This window comes from Cottoperca gobio, chromosome 17 (assembly GCF_900634415.1).
Source record: "Cottoperca gobio chromosome 17, fCotGob3.1, whole genome shotgun sequence".
In the NCBI taxonomy this organism is placed as follows: Eukaryota; Metazoa; Chordata; class Actinopteri; order Perciformes; family Bovichtidae; genus Cottoperca; species Cottoperca gobio.
Window position 1 is genome coordinate 4,467,144 of NC_041371.1, and position 22,618 is coordinate 4,489,761.

At 43.1% G+C, this 22,618-nt stretch overlaps 1 protein-coding gene across 1 annotated transcript; it reads left to right on the forward strand.

Moving 5' to 3' along the window:
• Nucleotides 1–385: 385 nt before the first annotated feature.
• tep1 (telomerase-associated protein 1) lies at nucleotides 386–22,415 on the forward strand. The gene is made up of 57 exons (XM_029453628.1): nucleotides 386–476; nucleotides 1,061–1,563; nucleotides 1,699–1,890; nucleotides 2,058–2,207; nucleotides 2,601–2,765; nucleotides 2,846–2,989; nucleotides 3,195–3,266; nucleotides 3,579–3,709; nucleotides 4,033–4,190; nucleotides 4,328–4,437; nucleotides 4,527–4,605; nucleotides 4,728–4,920; nucleotides 5,237–5,424; nucleotides 5,580–5,662; nucleotides 5,775–5,927; nucleotides 6,071–6,142; nucleotides 6,787–6,908; nucleotides 7,164–7,229; nucleotides 7,761–7,904; nucleotides 8,006–8,297; nucleotides 8,453–8,574; nucleotides 8,919–9,032; nucleotides 9,217–9,334; nucleotides 9,477–9,665; nucleotides 10,158–10,345; nucleotides 10,442–10,586; nucleotides 11,148–11,327; nucleotides 11,441–11,533; nucleotides 12,112–12,247; nucleotides 12,382–12,541; nucleotides 12,783–12,916; nucleotides 13,010–13,098; nucleotides 13,419–13,533; nucleotides 13,679–13,705; nucleotides 13,789–13,999; nucleotides 14,178–14,298; nucleotides 14,622–14,746; nucleotides 14,862–14,961; nucleotides 15,133–15,288; nucleotides 15,547–15,759; nucleotides 15,941–15,997; nucleotides 16,083–16,218; nucleotides 16,311–16,562; nucleotides 16,706–16,857; nucleotides 16,982–17,089; nucleotides 17,206–17,310; nucleotides 17,489–17,618; nucleotides 17,703–17,788; nucleotides 17,899–18,025; nucleotides 18,626–18,756; nucleotides 18,854–18,975; nucleotides 19,433–19,576; nucleotides 20,070–20,169; nucleotides 20,905–21,031; nucleotides 21,174–21,256; nucleotides 21,464–21,568; nucleotides 21,730–22,415. The coding sequence occupies exons 2-57, from the start codon at nucleotides 1,063–1,065 to the stop codon at nucleotides 21,847–21,849; spliced, it is 7,836 nt and encodes a 2,611-aa protein (XP_029309488.1). The 5' UTR covers nucleotides 386–476; nucleotides 1,061–1,062; the 3' UTR covers nucleotides 21,850–22,415.
• The last annotated feature ends 203 nt before the right edge of the window (nucleotides 22,416–22,618 follow it).

Genomic DNA, 22,618 nt, shown 5'->3' on the forward strand with positions numbered 1-22,618 from the left:
GAGAAGGAGAAGTCATGAGGAAGCAACTAGGAAAGGAAGAATCAAGAGTTAAGGGAGAACACATCAGGTAGGAGGAATACTGTTTGTAAGATTATAACATTTAAACTGTCCTGCTGACACAGAAAGAAGATCTAAAAGAATATAGTTGATGATGCTGCAAGAAAGTTTTTGGATATGGTGTTAACTACTGGAGAGGCTTTCATGTCCTTTTACTAGCTGTTAACAAGGAGGGGTTGGAAAACATTTTGTATTTACTTATTATTATGTATTTACTTTTCTTTCAGTTATATTAAGAGATTGGGAGAATTTAGTTTTAGTTTCACTCCAGTAGAAGGCAGTAATGCAACCTTTGTGGATGCAAACCGCCTTTAAAAACAAACGAAGAAGAAGAAGAAGAAGAAGGAGGAAGACGACACACAGTACAGAGTAAGTTCAATAGGCGTCAGACTGATTGAAACACTGCAGTGCATCATAAGGTAACATTATACACAAGAGGACATCGCTCTTCCCGTGGACTTTAAATTGTTATTTACTATTTAAATTGTGTTTCTTTCCGCTGAGTTTTCTGCGTTTGATGTTGTCGTTTCATAGCTTATCACCACGCCCATGACTAGTCTTTAAAAAAGTATGCCATTATGAAATGAATAGATATAAAATATGACTTAATATTTATTAACTTAGCTTTGGATCAACTTGAAACTTGTTGGTATTTTTTTCAAGCATTTTCTTTTAGTGAAAGAGTTTTATTTTAGTCTTCAGCTGAGTGTTTGGCCTGCAGCAAGAACCAGAACCAGAACTGAAGTATAATGCTGTGACTTGTTTTTTGCATATTATCTATGCATTATGCTGTCTAATGTGAAAAGTCTGTGTGGCCTTATACTGATAGTTTCCAGACTTTGAACCCTTTATATTGCTGCAACACACCCTTAACGCACACTGTTTGTTCAAACTGTTGGAGGAATGCTGCAGAGTTGCTTCTCTCTATATTCAATGCCATGTAGGATTTGGAGGCTCTGTTTGTGACAGCCTTTGACCCTCTGATGGATGTGTTTCTCTGCAGGGATGAGGGCGCTCACTTTGCATCGCACAAATGTGGCCCAAGGAGAGCAGCAGCAGACCACATGCGGGAGAAGTTTGTCCTCCAACTATGCTCCTCCGAATCTGGAGAATAAGTTCTTAACTCAAACCTCCACACTCTTTGCAGCACAGCCTTCCTCTTGCCCCTCTCTCCAGCCCTCCATCCTGTCGTCCACCTCATCCTCCCTTCTCTCCACGTTTCCCTTCTCGCCGCCCCTCCCCTCTCCTCTCCTCAGTACAGAGAACAAGCTCCTAAGTACCCATTCACCTGGTCTCTCCTTTTCCCTCACCTCCTTTACATCTGTCCCTAATGCCTCTCTGCTCTCCACATCCGTGGCCAGCAGTTCTCTGCTCAATCGCTGCTCTCATCCTTCTTCATTCCTCCATCCTGCTCCGGGTGGAGAACAGAAGAGGGACGATGGAGGAGACGAAGGCAGGGAGGATACATCTGAAGTGATGCAGTCCTCTTCTGAAGAAATAAGTGTGGTACATGAAATGTTCTAAAATAGTCCAAATTAAATGCCCTTGGCTGCTAATACAAAACTTATTTGAACTCCATTTTTGATGCATCCCGTTGGGTGATATTACTGTTTCAGTGAAACTTTTCTTTTTCATCTGCAGTATTCTGATGAAGATTATGTTTCGACTGAAGAAGAGCAGGAGGATGATGCTGGGACAGCCATGGAATTACCTGCTCTGGAAACAGAGTTGGACAACCAGGAGCTGGAACACACGATGGTCATCAGACAGGAGGGATTTGCTGAGATTGATAGAGGAAATGAAAGTGTTGAAGAGGAGCTGAAAGATAAAAAGGTAGGAGAACATATTTTACACAACGTATTCATGTCACAGTCTCCTTTTTGTTGCTGTCTTTGCAAGTGTAGCATTTCTCTGCACATTATATTCCTGTGTGCTTATTGTATGTGTTGATTTAAAGTGAGTGTAACACATACTTCATTGTCCTTCTGTCCGTTCCTCAGTATCTGCTGCTGAACTTGGTGTGTTGCTCCCTGGTCAACAAGAGCACAGCTCCAGGACAGACGGACTGGGACTCAGAGAACAGTGTTTGGACAAAGATCACAAACCTGGCCAAAGACATTTCTGACAGTGACCCACAGTTTCTTCTCAAGGTGAGTTTGCATGTCTGTCTGTGTGGGTTAGTGTGCGCAGGTGTTTGTATCTGAAGGCATTTTTATTTGTATGTCAAACTGCATTGTAGCTCCTCGTAACAAAACTGATAATAGTCAAACAATCACGCAAAACAACCCAGAAAAACACTCAAGATATGTTGCTAAGAAATGCAAGATTTAATAGAAAACGGAATTATTTTATTATACAACTGTGAAGAATCCACTTCGATGACAACACGGTATATGAAGCATTTGTCTTCTTTCATATTAATCGTTGTGTTATCTTCTTTTTCGCCAGAGGAATACGTTTTCAGACAGACGGCCCACGATATGACAGTGAAGAGTTCTAATCATGTCATGTACATCGTGCTTGTTCTTTCTTTTACCATTCAGGTGGCAGTTTACACTCGACAGGAGTTGAACATCCGCATCACGGCAAACTTCTTATTGGCTCTGGCTGCCAATCAGCCCGCCTCCAAGTCACATGTCCGCAGATACTTCTGCGCTGCCGTCCAGCTGCCCTCAGATTGGCTGGAAGTAGTCAGAATCTATAGTGCAGTGAGTCTGAGCGAGCGTCTCCTGAAAGGTGACATGTGAGTGAGTTCTGTCGCGTCTTAACACCATGTTTGTGTTTCCAGTGCTTCAGCCGCTCACTGCCAATGTGCCTGAAGAAGGCGATGGCTGACAAGTTCAAACAGTTCAACGAGTTTCAGCTGGCCAAATACAACACGCGCAAACACCGCTGTAAACACAACCGCAACAACAAGAGCAGCAAAGCCAAGGTACAGGAGCATCACTCGTCTATGTTCATTTAACTCAATGTGAAAACCTAATAATACTAAAATCAGTGTTAGAGTTTCTCTGCTTTCACTTCATGAAACTTTGTGTTTGCTGTTTTAGTACAATACACTCATTTCTGTAAGTGAACACTCAAATATTCTTCATCACTGCGTGGTTTGTCCTGCGTGCACTATCTTATATTTCCAGAAACCGACGGCTGAGCAGCTGAAGAAGTGGGCGGACTTGCTCCGATCAGAAGAATTTCTTCTGGAGAAGTTTGTAAGTCAGCGTAAAGCACTTTTCTATCGTGCCACTAAATAAGTGTTTTGGATATCTTTACATTTTCAGTTACTTTGGTGTCTTCTTGAAGGAATACTTCACCCATCAAATGAACATTTCTATATTCAATTACTCATTTTTCTCCTTTTTCAGCATTTAACAACATCAAAACTTGTGTTTACAAACTCTCGTCGTATGCTCACTTATTCCCAAACACGTGCTTTTTCTCTGAAACCTTACGATCTAAAACGTGTGTGTGTGTGTGTGTGTGTGTGTGTGTGTGCGTGTGTGTGTGTGTGTGTGTGTGTGCAGGTGAAGTCAAAGTCAAATGACAGCAAAGTGGTGGTGGATAAAAAGCAGACTGAGTTCAGTATAAAGAAGATGATCAAGAGGCTTCACATTAAGGAACCGGCTGAACATGTTATGGCCATTCTGGGGAAAAAGTAAGCCATACACACACACACACACACACACACCACATTACACACTACACACTGATGACTCAGAGAGGGAGAGAGACTTACTTACTTGACTGACTCTCACAAAAAAGCATCTGTTGGGGAAATGTAAATGAGTGCAGCGACCTGGACGAGAGTTCTGATCTCTTCACGACGGGGTCACTGAAAGCTCCTTATTAAGAAAAGAACAAACATTGTATTCATTTATTTAGACAATATGAAGATAGAAAAGTAACACGCTAACTTTACCACTGGGCTTTCTTTGGGCTCGCCCTCGTTCTTTTTTTTTTTTAATGTGATTGTGTCAGATATCCTGCAGACCTGAAGACGTTCACCCGCAGTGGAATGAAGGGCAGGTGGGACAGGGAGAGAGCCGGGAAGCGAATGAAGCTCAAAGTGCCGGAGACGTGGGAACGTCTGCTCAGCCTGGAGGGCAACAAGGCCGCCACCTGGGAGAAGCTCATAGGTCTGCAGAGTTCTCACACACACACACACACACACACACACACACACAATGCATAAATGTATATTAAGTTTAAACTTCTTAAAGCGGGATACTGTATACATCTTACACTCCTGATGAATAATGTCTCTCCTGTGCAGACAATAAGTCTCTTCCATTCATGGCCATGCTGAGGAACCTGAGGAACATGATCACTAAAGGCATCAGTGAGGCTCATCACAACATCATCCTCAGCAGACTGACCAACAAGGTGAGCTTTAACCGAGTGAAACCAGTGGCCGTAAAGTTTAATATTTGTGGTGACGGTTTATAAACTTTGTGTTTTTGATGCGTTCACAGAAAGCAGTTATTCAGAGCCGTCAGTTTCCCATCAGATTCCTCACGGCCTACAAAGTCATCATGGAGCTGAACACTTTGGGTGAGATGCTGTACACGAACACTCCTGACAGTCAGATTAAATACGCTTCTCCTTCAGGTAGAAGACGTGGTTCCACTTATTCAGTTTAATGGCGTCCTCCTCTATACCTCTCTGTCCTCCAGCCGTAGTATCAGAGCAAGCAGTCCCCCCCGTTGAAGAGATCCTGAAGAGCATCCTCAAAAAGATTCCCAAGAGCAAGCGCTTCAAAACCAAGGAATGGGACACGACTCCGAGGAGCCGGATCAAGGTGACACTCGGAGTGCCGTTCATCTATCGACTGTACCGAGCGAAGAAGGACCAGCTGCTGAAGGCCAAGTATGAACATTTCCTTTGAGGCTCAGCGTCTCTGATGGTTTGAAAGTGAGAATTGTTTCGGTTGTTTGTGGCTGATACCATCGCTGGGGAAGGATATTTCAGGAGCACAGAAAGTGAGAGAATCAGCAGTAGATTCAAATAAACAGAACAAATATTAGTAGAGTATAAATTAAATAACTGCTTCAAATAAGCCAAACAAAGTGCAACATGCAGAAACAATAGAATTCAACTATTGGCTACAAATTGCTCAGATTAAAAATGTGTTTGGAAAAGTATACTTTAATTAACACGGCTGTTTCTGTGTCTGTGCATCCAGTCAGAGAGAGTTCACTGTTGTGCTGTTGGACCGTTACCGCAAAGCTCTGGAGACGGCGGTGGAGCTCTCCTGTCGCTACAACGTGCCCCCGCTCCCCGGACGGACCGTTATCTTAATGTCCTCTAACTTCGAGGGCAAGTATACGAAACAGGACTTCTGCCTCCCACCAGACCCCGAGCAAAAAGACGAGCAAAAGACGAGGAAAAGGAAGAGGACAAGGAAGAGGACAAGGAAGAGGACAAGGAAGAGGACAAGGAAGAGGACAAGGAAGAGGACAAGGAAGAGGAACAGGAAGAGGAAGAAGAACAGGAAGAAGAACAGGAAGAAGAACAGGAAGAAGAACAGGAAGAAGAACAGGAAGAAGAACAGGAAGAAGAACAGCGCAGAAAGAGCAAGACAAACCCGGAGGACAAACTGACTCCTTCTGTGAGCGCCTGCTTTCTTCTGGTTTAGCAACAACACATGTGAATGACTTCACTACCAATTAGTTGATTTCACTTGTTGTTGTAAATCTCTCCCATCTTCTGCATTCTCTCAGATGATGGAGCTGGCAGCGTTGCTGTCTCTGATGATCGGCAGCAGTGCCGAGGACAGTGCGCTCTGCGTCGTAGGGTGGAGTCACGCTGAAGAAGTCGAGCTGAAGTCTGCTGTTCTTCTGGATAATGTCAGGAGTGTCATTAAGCAAGCAAAGGTTTCATGTCATTCAACTTTTACCAACTGTTACCAGCATCATGTTATTCATGAAGAGTGATACTGAACAGATGAGCTGCGTCGTGAAGGACGTTTCTGGTCATTGAATTGTGCTTTTTATTAATGAATACTTCTCTTTCGCAGGCTTGTTCAGAAAAGCCAAGTGACGATAATGTCACCTCTTTCTTATCCTCGATGTTCACCAAGAACCAAAAGGTGAGTGCAACAAATGTACGTGACTTATGCCATTGAAGTTTCTTGTTAGGATTAAATTAACCTTCATAACCTAATTTCCCAGTTTTATCCCGTATTATATTTTTGCTGGAGCAGAAATTTAAAGCGTTTCGCACATTTCCTATGAACCGTCTTTCCACACTCACCATAAAGAATAATCTTGATGAATTTAAATGTGTGCAAACCATCTTGCTTTGCGATATCTTTCACTATTATGTGATGTTATTCCCCTTTTCTGCTCTACATACAAAATAATTCAACCATTTTTAATTGTATTTTAAAGTTTTATTGCTGCTAATAATCCCCATTTTTACTAAATGTATCAGAAATCCTATCATTGCTTATTTTTCTGTAACATTAACAGATTGTAGTTTACTTTCCTTGTATCTTAATTAACACCCCATTACTCCCCAAGCCTGGTTATAATATCCTTCGCCTGCAGGTGAGACTTGTTTCTGAATTGATTGCAGTTGAAACACATCTCTATATTAAAATGTGCAGAACATCAAGTCCTGCAAACGGGTCTTAAACTGCTCGCACTGTGACTCTGTGATATTTGCTGAGCCAGTACCGGAGTACAAGATGCTTCCTTGTGACCCTTGACCTCACTTGCTTTTGTATCCCAGGTGGACAACATCATAGTGCTGACTGACTCTTGGCTCAATCATGAAATCGAGTGGGTGATCAACCGCTACAGGAAGGAAGTGAACAACAAAGCCCTCGTGGTGCAAATCTTCTTGTCAGAGCGGTAATGCTCCAACTTCCTACTTCCTACCGCTTCTACTCATATCTCTGACAGTATTGGGAAACTAAAGTTGCATCACACCCTTTTAAAATGAACCATCTCTGTTTTCTAACAACATTCTTTCAGCATGTTAAATATGTGCTTGTTTGCAGACATGTACAGTAATGTAGACGTATTTATAGCAGCACAATAAATCGTCTGGTTTCTGTTTCCCTTCCTGCTTCTCACGTGAACGCTTTTGTTGTTGTCTCCTTGCAGACCGTCAGAGTTCGTCTCTGACAGGAACTGTGTGAAGCTGTCGGGCTTCAGTGAACAGATGCTGAGGTACAATGTCTGGTTGCTCTTTTTAAAATATGATTTTAAATAATTGAGTGTTTTCTGATTATTATTTATTGGTAATGGTAGGAACTCTCTTGCCAAATGTTGGGAGGAGAATCAGATAGACTGACTCACTTTTTAAGCAACTAAATCCACCGACCAGCACCTCCAACGCTCATTACTCAACACGTTGTGTTTAATCTAACTTATAGTTTAATCTGTTTAATAACTGAAACCATGAAGTTGCTGGTCCTTGCCAAGAAATAGTCTAACCCCCAGTAAAACGACAGATTGTAATGTTTTCCCTTCAATTGTTAATGTTAACGTGTTCATTGGTGAGATTTAGATGTTCTGGTAGATGGACTTTGTTACCCTTGGACAGAGCCAGGCTACATGTTTCTGGTCTTTATGCTAAGCTAAGCTAACTGTCTGCTAGCTGCTAGCTTCATATTTATCCTCCCGACATGAGAGTGGTAATAAACTTCTGATCTCTCGCCAAAGAAGTGAATAAGAGTTGATGTTGAACTGTTTGACCAGGTTTGTTGCAGAACGAGGATCCTCCAGGCTGCTGGACCATGTGGAGCATTTAGACAAACTGTACAAAGTCCCACCACCAGAGGGCGCTGAAGGCCCTCAGACCACGAACGATGTCGTCCAAATACCCGCCAGCCCCAAGTTAAGGTAATATTTTATTTTGTGGCAAATCTGAGCAGTTTTCTGCTTAACGTTGAAGGCCAGTAGACATTTCATTTTTCCCGCCTTTTCCCTCCCTCTGTTGTCAGGTGGCGAGGAGTGCGCGTGTTTATCTCCTCCACCTTCAGAGACATGCACACCGAGCGCAACATCTTGGTGCGGAGCGTGTTCCCGGAGCTCCGACGCCGTGCCGCGTCACACTGCCTCTACCTGCAGGAGGTGGAGCTGCGTTGGGGTGTGACGGAGGAGGAGTCAGAGCGGGCCATCGAGCTGTGCCTGTCAGAGGTGTGTCGCAGCCAGATGATGGTCGGCATCCTGGGGGAGCGGTACGGCCTGGTGCCTCTGAAACCTGTCCTCCCTGACCTGCCGCAGCACAGCTGGGTGAGACTTGTGATGATGACATGAGTTGTGTACACAATGTTCTCAGTATTATATATGAATGATGGAAGCTCTCAGATTTTAGGTGTCGTTCTACAATTTCAATTTAAGATGTTCTTTAAAATAGTTGAAAAGCATAATTGACTTCATGCGTGCAGCTGGAGTCGGCCCCGGCAGGCCTGTCCATCACAGAGATGGAGATCCGTCAGTTCCAGGCGCTTTACCCCGACACAGCACAGCAGCGGATGTTCTGCTACTTCAGAGATCCAAAGATCTCCAGGTGAACCCCGGCTCACATTCACACATCACAATGTGTCTAAACTTTTCACTTTTGACTGTGCTTTTCCACGACTTTGTGCTTTTATTCAAGTCTTTATTTTCTCGGGTGATTGTACCCAGAAGTGCATCGTGAAACACGGCTTACAGGGAACCAATCTGAACGCACATGGTGTCATTATTCTACAGCAACATTTACTTAAAGCAAAATAAGTTGTCTATTGCCACTTTAAGTGTCAAACATTAGTAATTTAAATGAATTACTGACCCCTACCAATTCATTTTACAGTCATAGGATGAACATTTAAGTATTTATGTTTTTAATTTCATCCGTTGGTTATCTCTCAGGTCCGTTCCGGTGGCGTGGAGGTCTGACTTTGTCCCTGAGTCAAAGGAGGCAGAGCATAAAATGGCCTCTCTGAAGACAAGGATCCGAGCCAGTGAAGTCAAGGTCACTGAAGAGTGAGTCCTCTGTGTTATACCCCTCCTGCACTGAAGCCGTGCTATTAAAACAACACTTAACTGTACTTTCAGAATACAAAGCGTTGGGACTTTCAGTATAAAGTGGTGAAGTACAATATTTAAGAATAAATGGTAAAAGCTTTCTGAAACATCATCTTTATTTCATAGTTGTTTTCTGCCCTAGCTACTCGTGTGAGTGGGGAGGCGTTGTGGAGGGGAAACCATATCTGAAAAACCTGGAGGACTTTGGAAAAGCCGTGCTGGAAGATCTGTGGACGGCTGTAGTGAAGCAGTTTGTGGAAGTTAGTCATTACCACAAGTATCAGAAGTATTGTGCAGAATGGCATCATAATGATGTCGAAATATGGAAGCAGCACTTCCATTTTGTAGCTGGAGGAGGCGGCGCTATTGGTAACTTGACTTCATTGTGTTGCGTTGTGGCAGGAGGATGAGGAGGCCGAAGCTTTGTCCGACGTGATGGAGCAGGAGGTGCACCAGGGGGCGCTGCAGAGGCAGTTCTTCGGCAGGGCGAAGCTGCTGTCCGCGGCTGTGGAGATGGTGGAGCAGGCGCAGACCAAAGGAGGGATGATGGTGGTGGAGGGAGGAGCTGGGGAGGGCAAAACTGTCTTCATGGTAAACTTCTGAAAGGAATTACATTACATTAAATTAGAGTATATAAGAGTAACAGAAACTCCACATGACTGCTTGTGGAGAAACTAAAATGCTTCATTATCATCACTTAGATTCTGTTTTCTGGATTAATTGATTAATAGTTTGTTCTAAAATGTCAAGAAATTGTCTGGTACAATTCCTCAGAAGACATCTTCAAATCTCTCATTTTGTCTGACCAAGAGTCCAAAAGCCAAAGATTCAATTTACAGTCATATTAAACCCAGAAAACATGCAAATACTCACATTGGAGAAGCTGGAACGAGAGAATTCTTCACATTTGTGCTTGAATAAAACCTCAACATCATAACCTTAAACCTGCCTTTAAGGAAGGACATAGTGCATTGTTGTATTAGCCTGCCTTAGTTTAGCCAGGTGTACCTATTAAACTGGTAACTGGCTGTAAGTTCTCCACATAGGAAGCATTGCCACCCACATGCATGTCTCTCCACACAGGCTGCTCTGGCAGACAGCCTCAGGACTGGAGTAAAGTCCAGGAAGAACCTCGTCTGTGATGTCATCTCCTACTCTACAGCTGTCAGCCAATCAGCACGCTCTGTGGAAAACCTGCTCCGATGCCTCGTTCAGTGTTTGAGAAAGATGAAAGACACTGAAGAGGAATCCCCTCTCCCCCATTCTTACAAGTAGTTAGACTTTCAATTGTCCTTTTTAAAATAGTTTGTGTACGTCATATTGTTCTCACAGCTGTTGCTTTTATCTTTAATACTTTGTGATCGCAGAGATCTGCTGTCAGAATTTTACTCCAATTTGAGTGACATGAAGAAGAGGAAGACGCCTCTGGTGCTGCTCGTTGATGGGGCGGATCTTGTCCAAGATGGCAGAGGTCAGCTCAGCGCTGACTGGATCCCACAGCAGCTGCCACAGGTCAGTTACTAAAACACACACTTCTTCTAGAGAGGATGATCAGACGTCTCTGACACGGAGCACACTCAAGAACTGTGTGAAAAAGAATTGTTCTCGTTCAATTCTACAGTTTTTTAAAAAGAACACTACACTAAACGACTAATAGTATCCCACGCGTCTTCTTTGTGTTATTTTGTATGCACTGCTGATGCAGCTGCAGAAGTACCTCCACTTCAGAACTATTGAACGAACTTTAGACTTTCGTTTGAGTATTTCTGACTTAATTCACTCGACTTTCCGATTTCTGTGCGCACGTCCCTGCAGTCTCATGCACCTTTATGTGGATTGGCCGCGTGTTAACCTGCTAATTAGGATCAACTGGCACATGCAAGATATTAGAGAAAGAGGCCCCACGGTGCTGAAACATCTTTATAGCTTCACATGGAGAGGCCTGAATGTATCTACCAACTCTGAGCAGAGACATTCTTACCGTCAAAGCTGACAAACAACACTGGTTGCTTTGTATACGGTTGAATCTTTTAGGTTTTGTCTGCGACAGTAACACACAGATACTCTTTTCAGGGTGTTTGTTTGGTGGTGAGCATCACAACTCAAGCAGCACTGCTACAAACTCTGGCCAAGAAAAGAAGCACCGTCCTGTTTGCCCTGGGGCAGCTTACCATGCCGGACCGCAAGGAGATAGTCCAGAAGGGGCTGGACACCTTCGGGAAGAAACTCAGTGACTCCGCATTCAACAACCAGGTTCTTCTTATGTGTTCTGCACTGTAGTAAACACTCTGTACTGTAGATTCTCAGCAGTCTGCCCTACACTCTTTAATCTAACGCTAAAGACTCTGCCGTTTCTCCTCATGCAGCTCCAGACGCTGATCACAAAGAAGGGAGCAGCGAGTCCTCTCTACCTGCACCTGGCCTGTGAAGACTTGAGGAACTTTGCCTCCTTTGATAAGGTTTCATTTCCCCTTGTTGCTTTGTGTTGGGTGGTTGCTTACATGAAACCTTCTTACAATATGTAACACCAGTAAAGAATAACATAGAAGATGTTCATGACGATATAAAAAGCAGACTGCTCTGCTGTGCACGCTAACATGCTCATCACGTAAGCATGCTGTGATCATATTATAGCAGGTGTAGTGTGTTGGCATGCTGATATTTGCTAATTACAGCGACACACACAGTATTAGTCCTGCAAGTATTATAAATGTCAACCTCATGCAGTTCAGGTACACTTTGATGTTTCTTCTCAGTGCCAACAGCAGGTCAGAGGATCACCAAGGTCACTCAAACTGATCCTATAAGCACCGTGAACATCTGTAGTAATTGCAAGACAATCTTTCTAACAGCTGTTGAGATATTTCAGTCTGGACAGAATATTGTTGCAATATCCTGAACATATTTAGTTGTTATTTACTTATAATCCACTGTTCTTGATTATGTTTTAGGCTCTTCCTACAAGCAGATGTTTGCATATGTTGTTTATGCTGCTACCAATTGAACTCGCTTTAACAGCGTTGTCTTTGTGTGTTAGTTGAAGGAGAGCCTCCAGGTCTTACCTCAGTCTCTCAGCCAGTTGGTTCAGTACAGCCTCGACAGACTCTGCACGCAGTACAGAGGCATGCTGGGACTCCGCTGGGCCCTGGCAGCTCTCACCGTCAGCCCCACTGGTAAGATGAGTCAAGTCGTTGCATCATCTCAAAACTTTATTGGGTAGATTGGAAGACACGGCAGTGCTAGGATATTTAAAGGGACGTTATAACCAAAGCAGTCATTTCCAGCATGTTGTCCTCTTCATCAACAGGCCTGAGGGAGAGAGACTTGTACTCTGTTCTGAACACATGCAATGACTTATCCTCACGGGACGCACAGGTCACATGGCAGGAAGCACTGCAGCTGTCCAGGAAGCCCAAAGGACGCATTCCCATGGCAACTTTCACTCGTGTAGTGCAGAGTTTACAAAGGTATGCGTCCCCTATAAGTGCAAATACATGACGTAATCTCTGACAGGCTGATCAAGTGATACAATCTCAAAGTATTCTTGCACCAAGTCACCGCAGTAAGTGTAGCAAGGCTCCGTTTATATCTTTACTATAAATTGCATTAATCAAGTCTGTGTAGATTCAGCATACTCAGGTGTGGGGTAAAAGTAGAAACAGCAATCCCAAAGGAGGAAGAGATATTAAACCTGTTTGGATCCTGCAGTCTGATTGGTCCGTCTCATTGCCACGACACTGATGACCTGCTGGCTCTGACCAATCCGGAGGTGAGGAGGGCCTTCGAGGACTTTCTCCTCCCAACAGACGGGGACAGAACCAGAGCTCACCTCGTCCTGGCAGGTAAAGTACACACAGTCTGTGTGAATGCAGTGTAAGTATTAGTCGCTGTATATTTGATATACTCTTGTATCTCTATACTGTGTCTTCATGCAGCTCATCTGTGGGCACTAGCCGACTCCCAGGGCACCGATACCTTCCTTCACTGTGAGGCCAACTCTGTCATGCAGCTGCCTTCCAACCTGGTTAGTGATCTGTCATCACCACACAACATGTTATAACACATAACGTAAACTCTATACAATATGAGCAATAAATAAGTCTCCTGTATCAGTCAGCACTGCATTACACTCATCACGCCGCTTTTCAAAACCCTTCAATCAGAAATGCACTTTATTTTGATCCAGTTTATATGATAACATGTGACACTTGTGTGTGTGTCTGTGTGTGTGTGTGTGTGTGTGTGTGTGTGTCTTAATATCTCATCCTGGTCAGGAATCCTCCAGAGTTACTCTTAATATTTACTGTAGATTTTAAAAGCCTTTTTTTATTTGGCTTTGATCAGATTCAAAGTGGCCAGCCGGAGGCGCTTCAATCCCTGCTCTCCAGCTTCTACTTCCTGAATGCTAACGTGCGCCACAGCCTCCTGCACCACCTCCTGGAGACCTACAGCTTGTGTGGTGAGCGTGCGTTACGTTACCGTATGATGAATGTGGTGACGGAGAGTTTGTCTGCTTGTGCACCTGAATGAATCTGAAATTGATGCAAGGCCAGGTTTCCTCAGCAAACCTCCCCTTGATAAATGAAATGTTTCCCTTCCTGCAGATGACAAGCACATGTCTGCATCCTCATGTAAGTGCTTGAACATATGTTTCTCAACAAATTCCCGCCATGTGTGTTTTCTTCTTCGTACACGTTTCTCTTTGTGCTCTCAGTTGGCTTCCAGGGTCGTCTAGAAGACTGCTGGAGTTTCCTGCGGCGTCACGGCCCCCTGCTCTCCTCCTGGCCGGCTCTTTTCGTTCAGCAAGCCCTCAACGAGCCCCCTGAGACCTCTGCTCACGCCTGGGCACGAGGCCTGGCGGGAAAAGGAGGGACCCGGGTAGTGGAGTGGCTAAACAATGACAGTAAGAGTCTCCAGGAGACCAGGTGAGCAGGTTCTCTGCAAGGTGGTTAGAAGAAGTGCGCTAGAAAAGTTCCCCCTATCCTCTTTGAGTGTCATTGTCAGCTTCTACATAGTCTTTGTCTTTTCAACCGTGTATGTTGAGTGTTTGATTCAGTCTTAATGTTTAGGATTGTGTCGATGGTGTCGTGTGTTCCCTCGCAGTGAGCTGGTGTCGACCTTCTCCTCTGAACCGACCTGCGTGGTTGTGAGCTTGGATGGAGAGCTGATGGTGGTTGGCACCGGACAGGGAACGCTGCATTTCATCAGCACTCAGACCGGACAGGTACAAACATGTTTACACAATATTCAGTACATTTAAATGCACACACAGAAGATCTGACCACGTTTACACTGCAGGTACTGTGTCCATGTGTAAATGCAGCAGGTCAGTAATTAGATATCCCTCCGTCACAACCGTATCTTTCCTTTTGATGCTGACGCAGTGAAAACTCATTCGTCTGTCATCAGTTTTGTACCCCCTACCCCCGATGTCTCATGTACACATTCCTGCAGAAATGGGCAGTGGAGCTTGTAAATATGTCGTGTTGTATGTCTGAGAAAAGCAACAAGGATGTCTAATGTGAACGCTCTCCCGGCTGCCAACAGGAAGTGAAATCGCTGGTGAGCAGCTGTGACGGCATCTCGAGCTGTGCCTTTCTACATGACGGACGTCTTGCTACCACCTCCTTTGATGGACGAATAGAAACCTGGGACATCGGGAACGGCTGCAGGTGAGAAGAGAATTTACAAATGACCTCAGACTGTACAAGTGCCGGGTTTTTCTTCCGATATTTCACAAGGCTAGTGATGTTTAAATGAACGGACTTGTTTATCTTCTCCTTGCAGGACTGCTCTTATTGAGGGCCACACTAATGTGATAACAGCAAGTGATCTCACTGCAGATGGGAAGCATCTCGTAACTGTGTCTCTGGACTTCATGCTGAAAGTTAGTCTCATTAAATTACTCTTGTGTGTCCAAGGAAGACTAGAAACCACAGTGTTGCAGCTAATGGGGATCTGATTATAACAATATATAATTAGCAGTACATTAAAATGACGCTTTGATGAATGTTCTCCATCCTTGAATATGCTGACCAAGGGATTTCCTTCTTTTCAGGTGTGGTCCTCTACTAAAGGTAATGAGGTAGCGGCCCGGCCCAGCTCCAGCCCGCTGAACTGTGTGACCTTTGACCGCGAGGGCCACCTGCTGGCGGCTGGATGCTGGGATGGGAATGTGATTGTGTGGAACTGGCTACAGAATAAAGCTCTAACGGTGAGTTATTAAGATTGTCGTAGAGAGAGCTAAAGTCCGCCCAATGCTCACTACTTCAAATTAAAAGTCATTATTATGTAACTGGAAGAGAAGATACAAAATAACATTATAAGAGTTACACTTTCTTCAGGAGTATTACTGCATAGTTTTATAAAGCATGTTGTGCAGCCTCGAGGTTACAGCCACACACACACATACACACACACACACACACACACACACACACACACACTATTTGTATTCTGTCTGTCCCCTCAGTCCCTGTCCGGTCACCAGCGGTCTGTGCGTAGTCTCTCCTTCTCTCCCTCCTCCTCCATGCTCTGCTCCGGATCTATTTCTGGAGAGGTCAGGGTGTGGTCAGTGCCCAGCTCCACCTGTGTGGGTTGTTTCCAGGCTCACTGCGGCGCCACGGAGGCACTCACCTTCCTGGATGAAGGGAGCATGCTGCTGAGCGCCGGCTCTGATCACATGGTGAGGCATCACTGCAATCAGCTGTTCTGTCAGTACTTTAACTGTAAACAAAATCCACTAAGATGTGTAAAACAGATTCAATGCAGGACAAGTTCAGCTGCACCTGTTTCCTCTTACGAGCACATTGTCTCTCATCTTGAAATAAATACGCTCTTTGTCTCTTTGTCCTTCTGTAAAACAGCTCCAGCTCTGGTCAGGAGGACTTGGGCGTTCGGTCACTGTTTTAAAAACTGATAAAGTAAGTTTCTTAGTGTGTGTGTGTGTGTGTGCGTGCGTGCGTGCGCGCTTGCTTACCATATCGATCCTCTCATTGGGTGTTTCAGTGCGAGCGGGAGCCTCCTCTGAAGAAGCTGAAGTCTGTGGCGTCGGAGCCTGCTGCTCTGTGTGTGGCCGTCAATGGAGACTTCGCTGCTGTGGGTTACCACGGTGACGGCATCAAACTCTTCAGTCTTGACTCGGGTTTGTTTACGTGCAAGAAAAGTCAAATCTAATATATAAAATCACAAAAGGGATCTGGTAAAGAAACAGACCTGAACTGTTTTTATTTGTAGGCGAGGCGATCTGGGACTCCGGGTCCCTCGACGTGTCCGTCCTCTCGCTGCTGTGGCTCGCTGTGGACGCAGAGCAGACTGAACCCGAGTTGCTGTTGTCCGGAGGAAGTGACAAACGTGTGAGGGTCTGGAAGATGAAAGAAAAAGAGGAGGGGCTGCTGGGAGGCCTGGAAATGTGGGGAATGTTTGGCGTGCAATCAGGCACCATCCTGGCGTTCGCACAAAACTCCACATACCTGGCTACAGCCTCAGGTAAGTGCTGCTGGAGGTCGAGTGGAAACATGACTTAGTGTTTTACAGCAATGTCCTTTTTAAATGTTTGAATGTCGTATATTTCTCAGGTGCTTTTGCCTTCTCCCTCTTTCTACTAATAACTGTCGTATTATTTGAATCAGATGACTTCTCCATCGTTCTGTGGCTGCTGAGCGAGCTGGCCCTCGACTGTTCTGTTGAGCCTCGTGCGGCTCTGAGGGGCCACAGTGGCGGGGTCACCTGTCTGGCGTTCAGCCCCGATGGTGGACAGCTACTGTCCGGTGGTAAAGATCAGGTACAAGGTGTTTGTGCTGTGAGATTATATCAAATGTACTGAATCACTACAGCATTATACAGGGAGGTGATGAACAGAAAGATGTGTCGGTGTACCTCCGTACTGACGGGTGTCTTTGTTCCAGGCCCTGATGCTTTGGGATGTGAGTTCGTCTCCTGCTGTTCTCTGTAAGTCGCTCCTTCACTCTCACAAAGACTGGATCACCGGCTGTGTTTGGACTGCAGACTGTGTGGTAAGTTACTAACCTGAGTGACAGGTCTGCCCAGAGTAGAGCTTTAGAGCTACCGTGATATACACATTACTGTAAATATATAAACGTGTCTTCATCAGCCTCCTCTTCTGTTCCAGATAAGCTCTTCGAACGACTCCAGGCTTTGTTTATGGGATCTGCAGGCAGGCCAACGTCTGGGAGAAATCACCTGGAGGAACCCTCTCACGTCTCTCTGCTGTCTGGTGAGTTCTACATGTATCAGAGAAATGACAGGATGTATTGCTTCCTTCTGCCCTGAAAGAACTTTATGCATTTCATTTTTATCGGCGGCATAAATAAGCTTGTGTGTAGTGTTGAGATTTCACTGCAGGTCTGTCTCGTGTCTCTTTCTTTGTGTTGACCTGGTGTTTCTGTGTGCAGGGTCCGTATGTGATGGCCGGCTGTGCAGAGGGAGCGCTGCACGTCTGGAACTGGGAAACAAACATTGAAATCTGCCACATTGCTGCACACAAGCAGCGTATACATCACTGCTGTCTCCTACCAAACACAGGTAATGAGTATAAACGTACCTTAAATGTGTCTTCCTCTTTCATACTATTAAATCTTTTTATTTTATCCCTGCTTTGTTTTTAAGATAAGAAGAAAGAAGTCACCCCAGAAGACATGACAGTCATCACTGCGTCTGATGATGGCACAGTGCATCTCTGGAAACCACTACAGGTCAGTCAAAATGATTGTTGTCTTAGTTTTATTCACACACTTGATTTGTTCCACATTCAGAGCAACACTGACATCCTTCATTCATCCTCATTCTGTATCTTTACGTGCAGGTGGAGCACGTCAGCACCTTCCAGGGTCACAGCGGTGCGATATGTGGAGTTGTTCTCAAAGAAGGAATCCCAGAATTCCTCACTATTTCCAAAGACCGCTCATTGCGATGCTGGACGGTGACAACCGGTAACACTTTATATTCTACGTATATATGCTACGTAAAACTGCAAATACAACTGATAATGTCGTATATGCAATTAACTGTATGTTATTGCATCACATTATCAGTCATCGCAGGGAATATTTGCGTCTGTGTGAAGTTAAACTACAATAAATAACATTTTTTATGAGCAAAGGGCGTCATTTCCACTGCGGCTCATTCACTTTTCAAAATCCTGTTTTTGTCGCCATCACTTTTATTGATTCAGGTATTTTTAAACAAACAGTGTCCTGTTATTGTCCAGCAAGTACATGAGAGAAGAGTAGTGCTTTACAGACGTCAGCCTCTCAGCAACAGACAGGCTGTCTGAATGCAGCCTGAAAGACAATACTCAGGGATAAAAACAACAATTCTAATCAAGTTATTCACAGGGAAATTCTCCTGAAGGAACACTGGAATTAAACATCAGACAAAGACAGTAAAGCACCGAGGTGTGTGTGTGTGTGTGTGTGTGTGTGTGTGTGTGTGTGTGTGTGTGTGTGTGTGTGTGTGTGTGTGTGTGTGTGTGTGTGTGTGTGTGTGTGTGTGTGTGTGTCCCAGTTCACCTGTTTGTTCTGTCTTTACAGAGAGTCCTCCGTGTCTGAGAGGCTCTGTCGCTGCTCTGTGCTTCTCTCAGAGAGGAGATTTGCTTCTTGCTGGTTATGAATCCGGTTTTCTGGAATTATGGCAGCACAGCGCTTTGGTCGGCCACAAGCAGGTGAAGACATGCTCAAGAAATGATGTGTGTACAGTACACTGGACACATGTCTTTGTGTCTGTGTTAATCACACGCTGTGTATGTTGGCGTGCGTCAGGTTTCAGACGACGCCGTCACAGCGATCTGCTCCATGCCTGATGGCCAGTTTGCCGTCAGCCACACGAAGCTTGCTGTCGATGTGTGGAAGCTGGTCTGGAATCAACAACACAGCACTGCAAGGTGAACAACAGCAAAACAGTCGCACTACTAAGCTACCATACGGGACGCCATTTTTAAACCTTTATGTAGTCAGATGTTATGAACAAACCTGGGGAAGCAATAGAATAAAAACAAAACACAAACTGAAAGCTTTTATACCTTTTTGAATTTGCTTCTGAGTCTTTGCACGCCTACGTAAGGTTGGGGTTTGATAGCATTTCAACAAACCTAAATCATGTCTGCTTATAGGATCTGAATTCTTTCAAGATATCACTCCCTGAACTTGCTTTGGTTTGGCGTCACGCTACTTTTAAAGATGCTTTAAGACAAACCCTGCACCTACATCTCTCTGCACCGTGAAGCTCAAACCTCCAAGTGACAAGAAGCGGAACACATTTTGGAGAAGATGTTTTTGGGTTAGTTTGTTTTCTACACACTAACCAGTCCTGCTCTGTCCCTGTGTTTCTTTTGCCTCCAGCTTTGTGAAGGTGACCACGTACACAGTGAAGCAGCCAGTGGTCCGCCTCCTGTCCTGCTCCGTCCTGATCGGTGTGTCAGACACTGGGACAATATTTGATGTCACAAAATCTGGTGAACATGATTGGACCCACACTATCACCAGGTAACACTGCAGGCTGTTCAAAATCATTGTCCAGCAATCATTTTCCAAGTTGGCTGATTATTAGGTTTTTGAATTTTAGAGAAAACTAATTTCTTCCTGAAATGTCTGAAGTTTTCATAGTTTTACGTGAATTTTAGTTTAGATTTCTCCTTGTTGAATTGAGACGGAGGAAAGAAAATATTCTGATTACATTTCACATAAATAATCGCTCCAGTTAGCTGAAAGTGGTAAATATTGATTCTTCATAGGAGCCCTGTACCCTGCTTCAGAATACTGATTCTGATTTACTGGACCACAGCTTGTAAATACAGTGATTTTGTTTTTAAATGTAATTTTAAATGTCTGCAGCTTCTATTGACACACAGCTCAGCTCAGTTAGTCAGATATGGTGCTGTTGCTTTTTGTTTCTTATACACAAAGTCGTTTTATTTTTTTTAAACCCCAAATAATGAAACAAACTTTAAAGCTTTTGTTTGTTTGTCTCGTGTTACAGTTGGAATCAAAGTGTCCGAATTTTGGGGATGATCCGCAACGACAACAAAAGCATGTGGCTGGTGGGCGAGGAGGGCGGAGGAGTCAGAATTGGCTTCTTTGTGAGTTTTGTCCAACTGATCTCTATATAATACTAATAATATTCTATATAATACTAATAATATTCTATATAATACTAATAATATTCTATATAATACTAATAATATTCTATATAATACTAATAATATTCTCAGAATGTTTTGTTGTAGCTATATATATATATATATATATATATATACATACACTCTATAGAATATAGATATATACACACACTCTATAGAATATATATATATATATATATATATACTCTATAGAGTGTGTGTGTGTGTGTGTGTGTATGTATATGTATGTATATATATGTATGTGTATATATATATATATATATATATATATATATATATATATATATATATATATATATATATATATATATATATATATATATATATATATATATACACTCTATAGAGTGTGTGTGTATATATCTATATTCTATGTATTTCATTTAAAATGATTTAAAATATGTATTTAATTATCTTTTGAGTATTCTGTCATTTGTTGTTTATTACTGTCTCTCACTCTGCTGTAAGACTGAACAGTTAATTAAAATGTGGATTGTCTGTTTGTGCTTTTGTATTTTCAAATGACAATTTACTGTTTGTTTTTTTATACATTTGATAAGCAAGTATTTGTAATTTGTCAAAAGATACTTTTTGATGTATTTGTACCCATCTCTGAGTACCACATATTTTATTTATAGTAAATGCTGATTGATGCCTTTTGTCCTCTTTCCTCAGTTTGCCATGGGCCCAAAATATCCTTTTAATTCAGCCTTCAGTACATTGAACCTACAGACCGATGAGGAGGAGGAGGATGAGGAGAAGAAGAAGGGGAGCCTGATAACCGCCGTCATGTTGGACAAAGGTACTAACATCTACTGTCAATACTGTTTCCACTGCGGCTGTTACACTTACTACTCTTACTTCAAGCATACTTCTTTGTACATGTCAGATTTTCATTTGTTGGTTTATTGCGTGATTATCCAATGTCTCGTATGTTCTTTCAGAATTTGTCGTGTGTGGGGACGTAAAGGGCAACATGTGGTTCAACCAGCCTCCAGAGATTTCCTCGTGGAGCAGCAAAATACCTGTAAGAGCCTCTGAAACAGAATAAGTGTATAAAATGTCACACAATTGCGAAAAATGGCCATCACAATGTCCTAGAGCACAAGATGACATCTACAGATACTTTGTTTTGTTCAACCAACTGTCAAAAACCAAAATAATTGGCCGTTGCCTTAAGCCAGCGCGTCATTTTGTATTGTTTTAAATGATAACGTCGATGTTTTTCCCCCAGGCCCACAGTGATAGGATCAGTGTGCTGAAACTCACTGAACGCACCATCATCTCGGCCTCCTATGACAGGACGGTGAAGCTGTGGGACAGAAACACCAAGAAACAGGTACGCTAGTCTTAAAAGAAAAGTGTGACATCTTGGGAAACGGCACATAACCCACCGTACTAAAGTAATGTTTTTAGACTTTCTTTTACAGATTTAAACAAACCAGATATAGATATAATATGCTAAGCTAAGCTGGTTTATTTTTCTTCCTCGTCCTGCAGGTGGGTATGTTTGTGTGTGGAGGTCCTGTTCTGCATTTGGAGATGAACCCTGAAAAACCCTCTGAACTGGTTTGTGGCGACGGACAGGGAAAGCTCTACTTCCTCTCCTGGAAGGAATAATCCTCAAGATATATCACATATTCACTTATACGCTACACTAACCAAAGATTCTTTGCTTTATTGAGGGTGAATGTGCGATAAATATATTTAAAAATGAAGGTGAAATATCACATACAGGGATACACATCTATGTACAAGTTGTGAATATGTGTTTACACGTGCCTTTAATTTATATGGCAAAAAGCTTGCAAATGTAACTAGTATAAAAAAGAAATATAATTTTGTGCAAGCTTCTTTTATTTGAAAATTGTAACGGCATGAAAATAGGAATGTGGGATATGAAATTAATTATCTTTTCTTTGCAAATAAATTAAATGTTCAAATTTGCACTTTGTTGTTGGTTTAGGAGAGGAGAGTTCGCTTTAATTGCTATTTGAGACGTTTAATGCAAGAGACCGTGTTTGGCTCAGACATCAATGGCAGACGAGTAAACGCAGCTTATCGGCTAATGCTTTTACAACTCTGTTATCTGCACTGAATTGCTTCTGTTGTGTTGACGATGGGTCAAATTTAGTGCAATAAAACATGTTAAGTAAATAAAACTATACCCACTACTGCACACTGAATTTGAATGTTTTTTCCGCCATAAAATAATAAAAATGTGAACCTTACTGGGACAGCTAAAACATATAATAATGTTGCAGTATATTTTAAACCATAGATTTTCTTTTTTGCAAATAAAACTGCAACTTTGGTTCATTATTTTAGTATTTTTCCTCAATGATTTAATATTTATTTCTTGTTTTCTAAGATGTCCTTCTGGTTCACC